At 37.3% G+C, this 17,569-nt stretch overlaps 1 protein-coding gene across 9 annotated transcripts in view; it reads right to left on the bottom strand.

The window, feature by feature from the left end:
- PRPF40A (pre-mRNA processing factor 40A) overlaps positions 1-17,569 on the bottom strand; it is a 45,828-nt gene that overhangs the window by 21,641 nt on the left and 6,618 nt on the right. For 6 of the 9 annotated variants that reach the window (XM_073305494.2, XM_073305493.2, XM_073305492.2 and 3 more), the window contains exons 3-13: positions 17,470-17,550; positions 15,020-15,050; positions 9,367-9,389; positions 6,275-6,352; positions 6,070-6,180; positions 5,554-5,680; positions 4,318-4,342; positions 3,539-3,913; positions 2,512-2,620; positions 1,375-1,439; positions 499-663 (exon numbers count right to left, since the gene is read on the bottom strand). In XM_073305494.2, coding sequence (XP_073161595.2) covers positions 499-663; positions 1,375-1,439; positions 2,512-2,620; positions 3,539-3,913; positions 4,318-4,342; positions 5,554-5,680; positions 6,070-6,180; positions 6,275-6,352; positions 9,367-9,389; positions 15,020-15,050; positions 17,470-17,550 — 1,190 coding nt within the window. The remainder of the gene's footprint in view (positions 1-498; positions 664-1,374; positions 1,440-2,511; positions 2,621-3,538; positions 3,914-4,317; positions 4,343-5,553; positions 5,681-6,069; positions 6,181-6,274; positions 6,353-9,366; positions 9,390-15,019; positions 15,051-17,469; positions 17,551-17,569) is intronic. The other 3 variants (XM_073305496.2, XM_073305491.2, XM_073305495.2) reach the window with 1 other exon arrangement.

The raw sequence follows: 17,569 nt of genomic DNA on the forward strand, positions 1-17,569 counted from the left end.
GGCCAATGCTCAAACCACTGAGCTATCCCTCCCCCCGAAACCACTGAACTATTGTGTTTATTTTTAAATCAAAATATGGAAGTGTTTTGTCATGTATTACCTTCATTTCTAGACACTTGAACTCAAATGCTATCACTCTATTTATGCCCCATCATACCTGGTCCTACAACAGATAATTAGGTCGGAAATTAGTGCGAAAAATCCATACTCCTGAATGACATAGTTAAACCAACCTAACCGCCGGTGTAGACAGCACTAGGTCAACAGGAGAATTCTCCTGTTGACCTAGCTACCACCTCACGGGGAGGTGGATTACCAAGCTGACAGAAGAAGCGTAGGTCGTGTCTTCACTGCAGCACTAAGTGTAGACAAGACTTTAGATTTTTCAAAGACGAAACATTATACAAAGGTTCAAGTTCACCAGAGACCAAGCCAAGTAAATTTAAGGTTGAACTTGAAACGGAGAAGGGTCATTGTGGTACATTAAATTGATCTTACTTGTATCTTGTTGTAGATGTCATCTTTTCATGGTTTTCAAGGAAACGTTGAAAGGATTCTTTAGCTTCTTTGTATTTTGATCTTGCTTCTTCTTTTTCTTCTTTCTCTGTCTGGACTTTGTAAGCATTAAAGGCTTGCTTTTTTTCACTCAACTTTGCCAATGCACTGAACAGCAAGAAAAACAAGATTTTAAGTACACAAAATGGGAATTAGAAAATAAAAGTAATAATGCCAATTTATTTACATACAGAATAAAATACAAACACAAAAGTTAACAGAAGTTTGGTGAAACAAAGTGAAGCCTACACTACAGAACTAAATTAATACTCAGGCTATCGTATCTGCTTTCATGTCTTTAAATAAAGTCTATTAAGCCAAAATAACTTTTCTTATAACATACTACCAAATAGCCTCATGAGAGGTCTTACTTTCAGGCTGCATTTTGGACATTAAATGTAGAGCCAAATTTTAAAGTCTGTTCAGCACAGAACAGCTCCCAATGAGAGCAATGACCTCTTTTGAAAATATGGCCCTAAAAGTTCTCAGCATCTCCATTATAACAAACATAAATATGAAGATTTTTAAAAATGTGAAGACCATCTATTAGTTTAACTCTAGTTACTACTGCTAATACATCTTTTCTTTAAGACCATGTACCATTCCATTGTTCATTGGTGAACATATGCAGCTCCTAAGGTATTTTGCTACTTTAGTAACAGGTCAGACTCAAAAAAGACAATTGGTTTGGTGTAGGAACTGTCAGTATTTGATCAAATCCCATTTCAGTGCTCAAATATGACACTGCTGAGGGCAAAGCATATATACATTAAGTCTGTGACAAACAATGTAGATTAAAGAGAAGAGAGGAAGCAATACCTGTATCTAGGATCATTAATGATCATTTTCATAGCTTGCTCCCATGAGGCATTGGATGGTACACGCTGTGAAGACATTAAATCAATAATGTAACCACTAGATTTGGTACCAACATACTAAGGTGATACGGTTTCTTTGGAAATACTGATAAACAGACTAGATTGAAGTATTTCATTTGTGTGGTGAGGCACAGCAGACTTCTCACGGATGTTAACAAGAGAGCTGTACAGAGACAGACTATTACCCCTTCATAATAACTACGTATGTTAGTAAAAATAAAGTGATGTTTTCATACGTCAGTCAGTAAGAGAGATATGGGGCACTTTTAGAATCATCATCACTATTTCTACCGTTTGATTCTCTTTCAGGCACTCTTCTACTGCATTTGGACACTAGAGTCTTGGGAACGCTACAGAAAGCATCATCAATAAATAGACTGAGAGGGAAATTGAGCATTGAGATTATTCTTTTCTCACCATACCCTCCACCTTTTGAACAATGGTGGGAAATTTAGAAAGCATGCCAAAGGACAACTCTATAGGGCTCCATATTTTTGATCCTGCAGTGAAGTAATAATGAATTATAACATTTACTGTAATTTCCATAACAATGTGGAATGTAATAACAGAATTATGACTTCACAAAGGATGGATCGTAAAAGAGAACCTGTCTAAACATGCGTGGCTTTAGTAATTATAATAAGGAAAAAGGAAATGGATTTTTGTTGAAGACAAATGTATTTTAATGTGAAAGTCACTCTTGTTCAAACATCTGCTGTTAAACAGTGACATTTTTTGCCTTTGTCAGTTGGCATCTTGATAATTTTCTGCCATATCTTCATATGGCAGTTAAAAATCATCAATTTCTAGATTTTGGACAAAATTATGAGTTTAAAATTGCATTATACTGGGGGAAATCAGAGGAAGGAGAAGAGCTGTGAGCTCCTGATTACACACAAATGTATTTTTAAAAAGCACAGGCAATATATAAAAATTGCCTAAACAAGTACACTTCCTCTATAACACTCTTTTTCCTTATTTACTCCAATATGAAAATTAATTTTTTAAAAAAATAAATCAGTAATTTCTCAGGCAAATAATTCAGAAGAGTTTAAACAGTTGATTCAATTTAAAAAACCTTTTCTTTCAACAGTTCTTTAAATGCTTGCTTTGCTTCTTCTTTCGTATTCCATGTATATGTTTTTTTAACTGGCTGGGTGTCCTCTTCCTCTTTTTTGGGAGCAACACTAAGGATTAAAGACAAAATATTACATACTTTAGGTAAATACACTATTTTTCATTTAAACCAAAAAGAGTCATTATCAATTTAAGAGATGTCCAATTAACAGACATTTCTTGAGAAATATTTTTCAAAAATATAATTTAATAAGATGGAAATTAATACTTTATATAAAAATTACAATTTGCTAGTCTAAAATAAAATGATACACATTATGGGGTGTTAATTGTGAAAGAGTCTTGACTTTCAATTACTCGTAACCCTGCCTAAAACTATTGACCTTCAAAGTACACTACAAAACTTGTCTGTTTTTACAGGCTTTTGGCGAGAGATGGAAGACAGAGTAGTTGCAGTGAGTTGGGAAGGTGTGATACCAACTTTAGTGGGTTTATTTGATTTGGATTTTTTAGTTGGAAACAACAGCCTATTCAGAGTGGGCTACATGTTTTTTCTTAGTTTTGTATTTTTAAAAATGTATATTCTAAAATTACATACGAGCACCTGGGTGTTCCATGATGATGCTGCCTGCTAAAATTCTCGAATACTTAAAACAAAGAGTCTAACTCACTTTTCACAATGGCAGTCTGTATGCTGTATGTTTTAATATTGTTTACCTAACCTTTCTTTATCTTTCTAAAATAAAATTCAAAAATCACAAGTCATGGGTCCCAACAATCCCCAATTAAATTTGGCAAATAAATGAATGACCCGAGAGAGACGAGGGGGCCTTTAAAAAATCATTTAAAATGCCTTCTTCCCTTGTGTTTTTTCTTAACCATTTCTCTCCACTAGCTTTGCTCCATTCTCTTTTTTCTTTTGAAAAAAATCTGAACGAAAAGTTTAGCCACCTCCAATATAACTACAATCCCACAACTCTGAACGTTAAAAAACCTCAGATTAAGCCAGATTATTGGATTTTACTTACTCCACTGAAGCCTCCTGTTTAGAAGTTTCCTCTGCAGTGTTAGTCACAGCTTCTACATTCTGCTCTTGTACAACAGGAGTGGCGATGGTTGTGGCGGCGGCGGCGGTAGTAGTTTGCTGCACTTGTTCCTCAGCTGTTGTAGTTACTGTACTTTCATTTTCTACAACAGCAGCTACTGTAGAAGATTCAGCTTCAGGAGCAGCTGCTACAGCAGGAATGGCAGTGGCTGCAGGAGCAGCCACGGCAGTTTCAACATCACTAGTGGTGGTGGCGGCGGCGGCGGCGGTGGCGGCGGCGGCGGCACCCGTGGTATCTGTAATTTCTGTTGCAATAGCGGGAGCAGAAGATGTTGGAGTTGATTCTTCTGGTTTACTGCTGAATACGTGAATTAAGAAAATCGAAAGAAGAGTTTTATAGTCATGCAAGTTCAATTAACCTTAAGGGAAAATATTACAGTTTAAATAAGGTTCTATGGACATCGTCAAGAGTTTTAGGCCTACCTTACAAAGTGTTATATCTCACCCAAAAAAACCAAAAAAATCTAAAACAATTTCAAAAGTGGGGAGTTCTTTATAAGAACTGTACAACTTAACAGAAAAAGACAGGGACAGAAGTTCAAAGATTTTTAAATTAAAAGCACTTCTAAAATTAAATAGTGAAAATATATTTTGGTAATCAAGTATTAAAACACTTTACAGATTGAAAGCAAGCTAGAAGTTTATTTCAAGAGAGGCATTGATACTATCAATCTAATAAAAAAAGCATTTTTAAAAACATACCTGTTTTCTTCAGCTTTAATCATCGCTATAGAGGCAAAAGAAGAAAATATTTATTCGAAATGCAACGGTTCACAAGAAGCTTATGTTTGGAAAAGAAAGAACTTACTGCTCTCTATATTTTTTTTAAAGAAATTGCTCAGGTATATAAAAATAGATCAAGCTAATCTTTTATTGTTATTTATGATGTTAGTATTCTTGTTTCAATAATTTAAAAGATAGCTGGATTAAAATGAAATTCTAGAAGCATCAAAACACAGAAAATCTTACTGAACAACCTTCTGCATCTACTACTTTTTCTTTTTGTTCAAACTGAAGTAAATATTTTCAGTTTCATCAGGCATCAATGCCACTTTCAATACAGACAAATAGGGTTTACTCAACTGCATCTTTTCTTTTTAGTAATCTTTTCCTATCTAGTTTTTAAATACCAGTGCTGCTTCTCTAATCTTTGGAATGCCTCCCCCTCCCCACCCACCCTCAACTCTCCCCATTTGTACTATTCTATTACCTTAGCTTCCTTAAAATTATTTTAACATTTTGTAATATTCTTCACCACGGCTCTGATTTACCAAAAATACTGACCATGCTCCATCCAAAATAAACACTAATGCAGCATTACACTCCACCCAGAACAAACTATGACATTACCTTTGTGGAAGAGCAAGAAGAAATCCAAATGAGACCTAGATTATATTCTTGTGTGTCATAATATGATTTTATGCAAATAAAAGATGATGGTGGTTTTCTCCCCGCCTCCCATCATCTCCCAGCCCCCAAAATTAAACAGATAATCTCAAAATAAAGCTTTACACCCATGCGCTTTGGAGGTACGCATGGTTTTGACTTTGATAAATTAGCTTTACCCAACAATAATGTATTGAAGCAATGGTTGGCGGGAACAGTAGGGAAACAGATTATCAACGTCATTTACAAACACAGCTTCGTGCTTAATTTTGATTTTTCAACTAAGATAGCTAACACCATTTTTATTTCAAATCCACTGAATATGATGACATTGAATTAAATTTAATCTTTGAGACTTTGAACAATGTTAAAATAAGACAGACCAGTTCTGTTCAGTTATAATTTTATATTATTGGGGAAAAGCTCCAGCATCTCTTTTTTATTTCACTCTAATTTTTAATAGGAAGAACTATTCCTACACTAAACTAACAGTGCCATAATTCATGTAGAAATAACATTTACATTATACACAAAATGCTCAGTTTCCATTACCGTTACCTTCAAGATCTTCAAGCTCTTTGGGTTTTGCCCAACGTGATTCTTTTGTTTGGGAATTGTAGTAATAAGGCTTTCCAGAGTCAGATTTGTACTCTTTCCAAGGGCATTTAGATAACAATTGCTAACAGAGAGCAAAAACATTTGTTAAAAATCTTATTACAATGATGTTTCAAAACTGCTAAAATATCCTAAAAACAACCCAAAAATAAGCCTAAAAGCAACTTAAAACATATCACAATGCGTACAATGAAAATATCCTGAAGAAAAACAGCAAAATTTAAACCTGAAGTCACATTGTGATCGCAAAAGCACATCAATGGGTATCTTGAAGAATCTACCTAATTCAGTTATAGACAGTCTATCTAGAACTGATAAAATTTGCTTTTTGGAGCAAGGGTGTTTACAGTTATAAATTACATTGGAATAAAAATTCTAATGCATGTCTCCTGGACAGTACACTGAACTTATTTTAAGTCACTTGTTCCATATCTTTCAATGAACTTGGTTTACCTCAGCAGGTGTTTTGAGATCATCTGGCTTCTCCCATGTAGATTGTTTTGTTTCAGTATTATAATAATAAGTTCTTCCATCTGGTGATTTATGTTCAGTCCACATAGATTTCTAGGAAAAATAAAACAGAAGCAATAAAATATGGTAATGGAATTCTATAAAAAAAACTCTAGAAAAGTTAAAAACAAGTAGAAACTGGTGAAACCTGTTTAGAAGGATCTTCATTTATAGAACTGTTGGTTGTGGTGGTTTGCTGGGCTGCGCAAACTATTTGATGTGTGATCTGAGGGGAAAAAAAAAAGTATACGGAGTTCTTTTATTTGTTTAAATTTAAAAAAACAACATGTATTTTAAATATATCCAATAAGAATTTTTAAACACCAGAACAGCAGCAAAAAACAAACCCTAAAGCTGATTCAGATTTACAAATTTCCTGTTTACAGTAAATGATTTTAAAGTATAATGAAGAATCAAAAAGGAAAACTTACAACACAGCATCTCCTTCAAGATAGACAATGACTGACTGACTGACATACACGCACACACGCTCAGGACATCTAGGTCACTTTTAAATGTAACTTAGGTTGATAATGACTGAAAATCATTTCCATAAGATGGCAGTTTAGCATGCTACATGAAATAAGTTCAAAGTTTCAAATTACTTCCTAAATGACACCTATGTACATCACGAGAGACTGAAAGTTACAATGATCCAAGACTGGGAATTGTTATATTAAGTTATGAACTGGTGCCACACTAATCCTGCTGAAAAGGCTAAATCCACTGGTGTACAGACATTTGTCTATAGCAGTGGTGGTCTTTGAGTAGGGCCCTACCAAATTCGTTTTGGTCAGTTCCATAATCACAGGATTTTTAAAATCATAAATTTCATGATTACAGCTATTTAAGTCTGAAATTTCACAGGGTTGTAATTGTAGGGGTCCTGACCGAAAAAGGAGTTGTGTGTGGGGGCGTGTTTGCGGTATTGCTACCTTCACAGCTGGGTGCGCAACCAAGAGCCACTGCTAACTGGCCTCCCAGTTTTGAAGGCAGTGCAAAAGTAAGTGTGGCAATGCCACAACTCCTTAAAATAACCTTGTGATACCCCACCCCCCACAACTCCCTTTTGGGTCAGTACCTCCCAATTTGAAAAAAGCTAGTCTCCCCCGTGAAATCTTATAGTATAGGGTAAAAGCACATGAAAGAGCAGATTTCACAGGGGGAGACCACATTTCACGGTCCGTGATGCATTTTTCATGGCCGTGAATTTGGTAGGGCCCTATCCATGAGCTATCAGACCTAAAAAAAAAAAAAAAAAAATCACATCGATAACCATCTTGCCTCCCCTCCACATTTTAATTTTGACCTAATTTTAGTGGCTACTCTATTGAGTGTTGTTAGAGTTAGACCTGTTCCTTACATTTTAAAGATTGTAATCCCAGTTTTCCAATTGTATAAAAGCTAAAATGACCAATTAAGTGAAAGAAATATCAGATTATTTACTCTCCCTTCATCTAACCCTCCACACCAATATTTGCTCGTATTAAGTTATAGTACTGTGGTAACTTCTGAACATGGGAACAGGAACTACTTAAAATGTCAAAAAAACATAGGATCCAAATACCTTCTGAAGATTTTGCATGGAGTAGAAATAGTATCAGAGATACAAATATTAACATTTAATTTTTTATTAGAGTACTGAAAAAACAGTTTAATTCAATAACAGCAAAATAGATGGTTATAAAATTAGTTAACACCCACACTTTAAGATCAAAGAGCCTGTTAGGACTAGAAACACTGATGGACTGGTACACGTGTTTTCCAGATTAGTAGACTCTGGCCACATTTTCTAACATTTTCTATCCCTTATGACAAAACATTATAATAATTGGCACTAATGAAGATCCTTGTTGGTAATCTCAGCTGAATTGAATGTAGTCATGGAACCTGAAGCGCTCTCTCGTTCTGAACATGGCTGTGTCAGGGAACTGTGAAGATGACATTGTGCTATACTGTTCTGTTGATACAGACTACACACTTCAGAGCTAACAATACAAAAGTTTCATGAACACTAAACAGACATGAAAATTTCTCCTTTTTAAATTTAACTAAATCAATAGGAAATTTGAGGATTTAAAAATAAGGAGTAATTTCCGCTCTTCACCAGCGCAAAAATACCCAACAATACACTAAGGAACTGTATGCCTGTTTTAAGGTTCCATATGTCAAAATGCTTCTCAGCTTTGCAAAACCAAAGTTGGCTAACGTTGAGTCTGTATTTCAGTCCTCAAAATTCACAAGATACCAGGGTTTAAAAATCATTAAAATTTTCCATGACCTAAAAATATTACATTAGTTTTATCACAATCTTATTTTACTTTGTTTTCGATATATTTTAATGATTGCTGTCTTGAGAACTAGAAGAACTAGAAAAACACTCTCCTAAAAGTCCAAGAGAGATTAATAAAACTGGGACTTTTCAGCTTGCAAAAGAGAGGACTAAGGGGAGGATATGATTGAGGTCTATAAAATCATGACTAGTGTGGAGAAAGTAAATAAGGAAGTGTTATTTACTCCTCATAACACAAGAAGTAGGGATCACCAAATGAAATTAATAGGCTGCAGGTTTAAAAAGAACAAAAGGAAGTATTTTTCACACAACCCACAGTCAACCTGTGGAACTCTTTGCCAGAGGATGTTGTGAAGGCCAAGACTATAACAGGGTTCCAAAAAGAACTAGTTAAGTTCATGGAGGACAGGTCCATCAATGGCTATTAGCCAGGATGGGCAGGGATGGTGTCCTTAGCCTCTCTTTGCCAGAAACTGGAAATGGGCAACAGGGGATGGATCACTGAATGATTACCGTACTTGTTCTATTCATTCCCTCTGGAGCACCTGGCACTGGCCACTGTCAGAAGATAGGATACTTGGCTAGATGGACCTTTGGTCTGACCCAGTGAGGCTGTTCTTATGTTCTAATCAGAAAATTCAATGGGAGCAAAGAGAAGCTCAGTACACCTGGCATTCAGGTCTAAATACTGAATGGCAAGAGTGGTGGTTGACAAACTAGTACAAATTCCTCAGAGGCAACTAAAGTTTTCAAACACTAGTCAAAGACTGGTAGTCTAATAGAAAAAAATATTGATCCCTAAGCATGTAAACTGATTTATAAGTAACGTGCTAGTAAAAGTAACATGGGGGGGTGGGAATCAAATAAGGTTTTTCTTTAAATGTCCATACATGGACTTACAATCATTGTACTTCTATTAACTTTCTGAAGCCTTGGTTTTTACTCACCTGTGTTCCAGGTGGTGTAGTGCCTATTTAAAAAAAAAAAAAAAAAACACAAACAGAATGAGAAACACTAGTGTTCTAGCAAAACACTCCTAAATTACATCTTTTCCCCTCTGGCCTTTTATAAATTAAAAAATGACTTACTGTAAATAAAAGATTTGATAAAAACTAAAAGATAAATGACCTACCCGTAATTCCAGTTCAGGAAGATTATGAAGATAGATTAACCCTTGGAATGAGCATGCAGGGGCATCCAACCAGAACTCTTTTGCCAAGAATGTCTGTTGGGGCTACACACGTTCTTGCAGCACCAGCTGTTCCGGGCCTATTGTGTTTGTGAGTCATGGCTCACTATCTACTTTTCATTCTGCAGGTCCCAGTTCAGGGAAAACAACTCTATTCATGGCAGCACTTAAGCATGTGCTTAATTTCCATTTAAGTCCTTCGGACACAAGCATGTACTTAAATGTTTTCTTTGAGCCACGTCCTCAGAATTTGAATTAAAAGACTCCAAAGAGAGCAGGGAGGGTCAGTAGTGTGAATCCATATCAACCACCCAATTGAAAAAACAATTACTGTCAAATAGCCTTTCTTTCTTCTTCCAGCATAAGCACTATTGATCTTCACTCTTGAAGACTAAGTAGCAGTAAAAATCTTCAAAATTTCCATACTGTGGTACATGTACCACAATGCTACATGAGTTGTTAGAAGTAGTATTTGGTCACACAGTTGTTGTCCCCTTTTAAGGCAAAGTGGGCTCAGGGTCAGCCAAACCCCTGTTCCTTGACATAGTACCTTTAAGGAAATCGGTATTCAAAGGAGCAGCAGATTAGCTGGGAAATGGGGCCAGATGTAAATCAGGTGGCTACCTCCTTAACATGATAAAACCTAGCTGTCAGGTGACTCCCAGGAGGAGGAGTGGCAGCCTTGAAAGGAGAATTACAGGGGAACATCAAGTCAGGAGAGAGGCTCCTTGGGATGGGAACCAGAACAGCTGGTTGACTGTGGAAGCCTGCCTGAATCATAACATACCCCTGGGGGAAGAGGGCCTGAAACAAGGGGAAGAAAGGTGAGTCTTCAGATCAAGATCATGAAGTGGGGCGGGAACCTGGATAGCGGTAATGCTGGGTACACGCCAAGGAATTATGTGCACAAAAAATGATGCAAAATTATTATGCAAAATTGTACTTTTTTTTTTCCTTTTTCACAGTTTTAATACAGAACAACACTATATTAATGCAGCCTCTTTAGACAGATATAGAAGACAGTTTTCATGAATTTTGTTTTTATAAAAGCACATTTTAACCACAAAAACCCATATCTTTATCATCAGTTAACAAAAAGTGTGACACTAAAGTGACCCATCATGTGTGGTTTGTGAAACTGAAAAATAGTTGTTTAATAGTGGCTACTTAAATTAAGACTAATTTTTTTATAGTGAATTGGTACCAAAAACATTTTTTTCTACAATGAAGCTGATAATCACATATTTCAAACTCCAAGATTGAAATAAAAAAAGAAAAATAAACAGAATATTGTAAATCTTTGCTCTGTATAATATGCAAGATAAAGTGTGCAGATACACAGTATCTTTCTTTCATTCCAAATATGAAAACACAAGCAAGGTAACTAAAGTAACTGAATCACAGAAAGTAGAAATGAAGAAAAAAAATGTAACCTCATGTATTTTTAAATACACTAAGGATAGGACAAGTAAAGAGCTTAAATTGTAGCAAGGGAAATTTAGATTAGACATTAGGAAAAAATTCCTATCTGTAAGTATTACAGTATTACAAGACTAAGTATTGTTGGAATTATGTATGTATTATTAAGTATTATGCATCTGAGGAAGTGAGCTGTAGCTCACGAAAGCTTATGCTCTAATAAATTGGTTAGTCTCTAAGGTGCCACAAGTCCTCCTTTTCTTATTGTTGGAACCATTCCTGACAGGGGTTTGTCTAACCTGATCTTAGAAACCTCCAGTGATGGAGATTCCACATCCTCCTTGGTAACTTGTTCCATGTGGAATCTCCATCACTGGAGGTTTCTAAGATCAGGTTAGACAAACCCCTGTCAGGAATGGTTCCAACAATACTTAGTCCTGCCTCAGTGCAGGGGACTGGACTAGATGACCTATCGAAGTCCTTTCCGCTCCTACATTTTTAAGTTTCTATGGACAACATCCAACCGCTCTTACCAAGCAATTGTGGTTATGTTGACACAGGTTGAAATAAAGCACTACATTTTATGAGATTGTCCTTGCAGCTAAGCCTCTCTTTTTAAATACTTTTGTGATTTGTTCAAGTAGCATGCAATTGTTGATTTCCTCTCATAGTTGACAACACCACCAGTATTTTTTGGCAAAACTACTTAATGCTACATCTGTCCTCAATGTCTGTCATTTTACTATGTCCTTTACAATTAATAGCAGTAGTGTAGTTGGGAATGGAAATTTGGGTGGGTCATAACTTATGACAGACAAATATCACAGCACCCTTAGTCCTGAGCCCCGTCTTCTTCCAGCTAGCCCCATCCAATGAGCTCCTACCTGGCTGCGTGCATGTGTGCGCGCAAGAGACAGACAGACAAAGGGACACCTCGTCCATCTCCCAAACACATTCCCTCCTCCTCCAGATGGGGTAGAGATGGGGCAGGCCTCATCTCCCTTAACAGCTGTGACCCTGGGTGCTGGCCAAGGCTGACCAGCACCACCCACTGAGGAGGTGCTACCACATGACACAGAAAGAAGATGGTGGCAGCACACAGACCTGTCTCTGCCAGGGCCTCCCTGCTTGCCCTGTGGTGGAGACCAAGAAGCATTCCTTCCCCTCAGGGAGCGACACAAACCAAACTTTGGGAAGGTCTCAGATCTGAGGTGTGTGGCATATACTCAAAGAATGTGAGGCTCACATCCTGGCATATGTGGGGGGCAGGCAGACATCCCCAGACTATAGAGCTTGGGGACCTGAAGGCCCACCCATGGGAACACATTCCCAATCCCTGACCAGCCCTGTGGCCTGGCTTCCCCTGTGCTCACTAGGTCAACCCCTACCACCAGCCAGCAGCATTGCAGGCTGCCACTGCTGCCTGTGCCACCAACACAAGCCAGCCAGGTGAAAAATGCTGCAGACCAGTAGGGGCTGCATTTGCCTGGCCATGCTTTCATCATGCTGTGGGTTGGGCTCTACATTGTTCCATGCTGCCACTTCTGTTGCCCCTCCTCACCGTGGCTGCCTTGCTGCCCCATCACCTCTCCCTGCTGCTCCAGAGCCAGCCTACCATCCATGCAGCCCCACCTTGGTAGGGCACAGTGGCTACAGGCAGCACCAAAAACATTTTTTTCTACAATGAAGCTGATAATCACATCACTCCCTCTGCCCAGTCTGCATGCCCAGTGGCAGCCTGGATAGCCCCACAGGCGAAGTGCTGCTCGCCCTGTTCTGTGGGGAGATGGACCCATCAAGCCAATGAGGGTGAGGGCAAGGGCTCAGACAATAATTTGGGTGGGCAATGCAGCACCCTGTCAAGGCCATATTATGCAATATTATACGCCTATGCGTAGTGAAATGTATTAAGCATGCAATTATGAGAGCAAGCAATTGCGTAATCCCCTGGGGAGAAGCTGGGTAAGCCTGCTTGATTCTATGCATAGCCCTGTGAAGGAAGGGCTGTGAAACCCTTAATCGAGAAGAAGGAATCTGTGGCTCCAAAGGGGAGGAGAAGTCCTGTGAGGAAGACTCTTCGTGGAGGGGAGCTGTGGCAAGACTTGCAGAGTTCCCTGGCTCAGAGGGAACTGGACAGGAACTTGAAGCTTTTGAACAAAAGTGAAATGAGACTAATGCTACTAAGGCCTGGTCTACACTGTGGGGGGATGGGGTGCGAGCTAAGTCAGTCTAAGTTATGCAACTTCAGCTATGAAAATAGCGTAGCTGAAGTCGACATACTTAGAGCTACGTGATCCCAAGAGAGGAAACCAAAGCCTGAGCCCAGCTGTCCCAGGTGGCAGGGCAAAAGCCCAAGCCCCACCATCCCAGGTGGGGGGGAGGGGTGGGGAGGCAAAGCCCCAGGGCTTCAGCACCAGGCAGGGGGCCTGTAACCTGAGTCCCGCCACCCAGGGTGGAAGCCCTTGGGCTTGGGTTTCAGTCCCAGGTGATGGGGCTCGGGCTCTGGCCTTGGCCCCAGTCCCCAACAAGTCTGAGCCAGCCCTGGTGACTGCATTAAAATGGGGTAGCGACTCACTTTCTCACAGTTTGGGAACCACTGCTATAGTGGGTTTCCCTGCCCCCGATATTCCATCCTGGACCTGAGAAACTTATAAATTCTTGCAGAAAAGTTAAAGAACTTTGACAAAGTAGCATTTTCCGATTAAACAGATTTAGCGAAGAATTCTCAATTAGTCCTAAACCTCACATTCTCTAAGGTTCCAGTGGGACTCCTCCAGCCAAACTCCCTTCTTTCCTAATCTTCCCCAGGCAGATCTCCACCAGATTCATTCAAATTTTATTTTACTGTGAGTCCATAAATATTTAAATTAAGCCTATTAAGACCTAAAATAAATGTGCCCGAAGGAGAAATTTGCATCCGGCACTTCCAACATTTTTTTTTTTTTTGGAAGAACTAATTTTTGTACATGAACTAATAATGTTTGGGAATGGCTGATGCATACACTATTTTAGACCTGGTTGAATGAACCTCAATACCATCAAGCACTGAAACAGCTACAAGATCACAGACCTGCATGTGCTCTTCAATCCATTTAGACAACCTCTAAACAGAAATAATCTCTCTGGATTTATCAGAAATTACAAATAGTCCAGAAGATTCAGAGAGACCTCAATTCTATCCATGTATTAAATAAGGGCCTCTTAACACTTAAGCTATGCCATTTATCTTCTCCCAGTACTGAGTGCAGATCAGGTGAAAACAGGGTAATTTAATAGCATGAGTTCCACCAGAACTAAACACTATCTTAGGGAAAACACAGGTTATCCTTGTGGCTCTCAGACTCATTATAATGACATTCTAAACACTGGCAATCCAATCTTTGAGGAATAGCTTACACAAACATCTTTGCTCTAGATTATCAATTGGCGATTCCATTAATTTCATGAGCACTAAGTTCAACTCAGCTCCCAAGAAGGTGCTATTCATGATTGGGTGGAAAGAATCTTTTTACTGGAGAATGTACATCAAATCAGATATGGGACAACCTGAAGAATATGGGAAGGAGGTAGGAGTTCCCGAAATACCCTCTTGGTCGGAATGTTTGGTATTGGAGGGGAATACAGATAGGCCAAGCATCTTAAGAGTAGAGGTCCATAATGACAGACAATACTTGGAGAAAAAATAAAATAATATAAAACCAAATATAAAAATGTTAAAGAAAACTAACAAGACACAAAATAAGGTTTTAAGGTATATAAAAATTATCCTTTTGTTTTCTATCCATTGAAAGCTTTTTCATGTCTGAAAAAGACATTAGGAAAGATAAAACATCACTATAAACTAAACTTAATAAAGAATTTATATAAATAAAAGGGAAATTGGATAAAGGTAAATTTACATTGTTTGTAAACTTAAGCTTCATTTTTTTTTAGATTTATTAATTCCAAGTCTATTAAAAGATTTTAAAAATTTAATGATTGTGTATACATACCTACTTGTGTGTCCATACTGTTTACTCCTGGCTGTAGAAACAACCAACGTATTATTTAAAAACAGTATATTAAAATAAGTTACTAAATATCATAATAATCAATTCAAAGAAGCACCTTGTTCAAGTTTTTCCAGCAGCAAAATGCTCCATCAACTTAAATGTGGATCTCCATCCCCCCCCCCCCACATATAACAATAAACATGGGAAATCCAGCTCTATAAAGAAAGTAATTTAGGATAACAAGATACTCTTCTGAAAGGGCCACACAGTCACCAATTCATTTCAATGAATCTCTTGCCAACCTCACAAAGAACAGACCTTCAGCATGCAAATGGAACACTCATCCAGTATATACAGTGCAGATGACCAGCTAATTCCAATGCTGAAATAACACACCTGACACAAACCACGAGGGTGTGTTTGTGACCGATACCACCACCTGTGTAATACTTTAAACCTTCATTGATTCAAACAGCAATAGATCAGCTTTCACCCATGAAGAAGAGATGGGCCTTGGGTACATGTCTGAATAAACTTTTTCAGATTTAGGTCAATAAAGACATACTGCAACATCAGCACTATGAGTAATGCAATCACTTGATTTATCCCACACCATTTTTTTTGTCAACTTAGTACTAATAGAAAAATGGATTTAACAATTGATTCACTAAATCTACCATGGATTATTATTTCTATTAATCATTATACACCAACAGCTGAGTCCGCTATACTTTTAATAGATTGTCATGGGTACCCAGAGCCTTGATTGGCACTCTTTTACGGTTAGTACAAATCTCAAATACAAAGGGGGAAAAGAGAGGATTAAAAGGATTTAAGAATTTCTTGACTTCTATCTTTTTATGTAAAGCTTTAACAGATACACAAGTTTACCATTCATTGGACTCAATCCTTCAGTTACTTGATTTTTTTCAGGTAGTCTGCACAAGAGATAACTGAACATCTAAATAATACTGATTAGCAAGGTAGATCCAATAAAAACACCCATACTGGTGCAATCAAGTTCAATGTTATCCAAATGATCACTTTGAGAGTAACTGATCTTGCTTTATGCACTAGGGAAAAATTTCAAAAATTCCTAAGTGACTTAAAGGGAAAGCCTCTTTTACCATCAATGTGACTAAGGCCCCTAAGAAACTTAGGCACCTTTGAAAATTGTACCAACAGTATATATATATTAAACTGCACTATCTAAAGTTCTATTTAATTTTCTGCCCAGGTAAGTAAGCACTTTAAGGATATCCCAACATAGATAGTTTTAGATTTTCAAAGCATGAAAAAAATCAAATGATAATTACCAATGAACTGCTTGATAATATGGGAGAGTGTACTCAACTGATTTCCAGACTCCAAATTTCAGAAGGACTACATTCAAGCTCAATTTATCTGAACTAGGAAAAAGACTTCCAGATGTAATTTTTATCCAATCAAACTGCCAACACCAGCTGATCTAAAGTGATGCTATGGCATGGTCACAAAAAGTGTGGTTTTGTTTTTTATTTTTCTGAGTAAAGCTTCTTTCACCTGCCAATATGACCCAGGGAAAAATTCCATCCTGACCCAAATATCGCAAAGCATGTAAGCAAGTCAACCACCATACAGCATGAAAATGAAATAGTTATCTTAATTTAAAACAGAGAATATTGTCGTGTTTAGATTCTGAAATAACATATCCTTAAAAATATCCGTAAACAGTTTACAATTCGTAAGTTGTACTTAACTGATATTATTCCTGATCATTTTATAGTATGAAAGTATTTGTCAGAGCTCCAAAAACCAACTGAAATAATATTTTCATATATTTAAAATTGGATTGAATTTTAGCATACTAGATCTCTCTTTTTAACCTCTTTTGACCACGGTGCTTTTTTAATTTTTTTCCCTAAGATCTCTGAAATTCCTCCAAAGCTTATAATGGGCAATCCAAGTGATAAATCCATAATCAACTTAATATGAAAGAAATCAATGATATTTCTGTTATTGGTATCTTTTTAAGAGATTTAATGAATTAAAATTGTTTCCCTATTTTTTGCTGTGTATTATTAATGTGGAAATCTGGATGAGTACTAAACACCTTATTTTTTAAAAAGTTACAATAGATGTATAAAGAGAAAGTGCTTGGTGTTATAAGAAATCAATAGTTATATGCAATATTGAAATCTGGGTAGAGAGAATATTTTGCATGTTGAGGAAGTAATTAAATACAGATCACTCCTCCATTAAGATGCAAGTGACTGCTTGTGTGTGTGTCTTCTGAAGCTTTATTCAACTATTCACCTCTTCCTCACAGAATTTTATACACAAAGGAGGACATTTTTAGCACAATTTTATACAAGTTCAAAATCTTGACTAGACTTTATGAAATGCTAGTAATAGTGTTCACACAGGGTAAGATAGTTTAAAAAGTGAAAAAGACAAGTTTTAAAGATTACCGGTACAGTAGGCTGCATATGTGCTTGGGACATATGAGACATCATCATTCCAGGCATCATTGACTGCATCATTCCAGGCATCTACAATTAAAATGTTATT

This window comes from Lepidochelys kempii, chromosome 11, assembly GCF_965140285.1.
Source record: "Lepidochelys kempii isolate rLepKem1 chromosome 11, rLepKem1.hap1, whole genome shotgun sequence".
Taxonomy (NCBI): Eukaryota; Metazoa; Chordata; order Testudines; family Cheloniidae; genus Lepidochelys; species Lepidochelys kempii.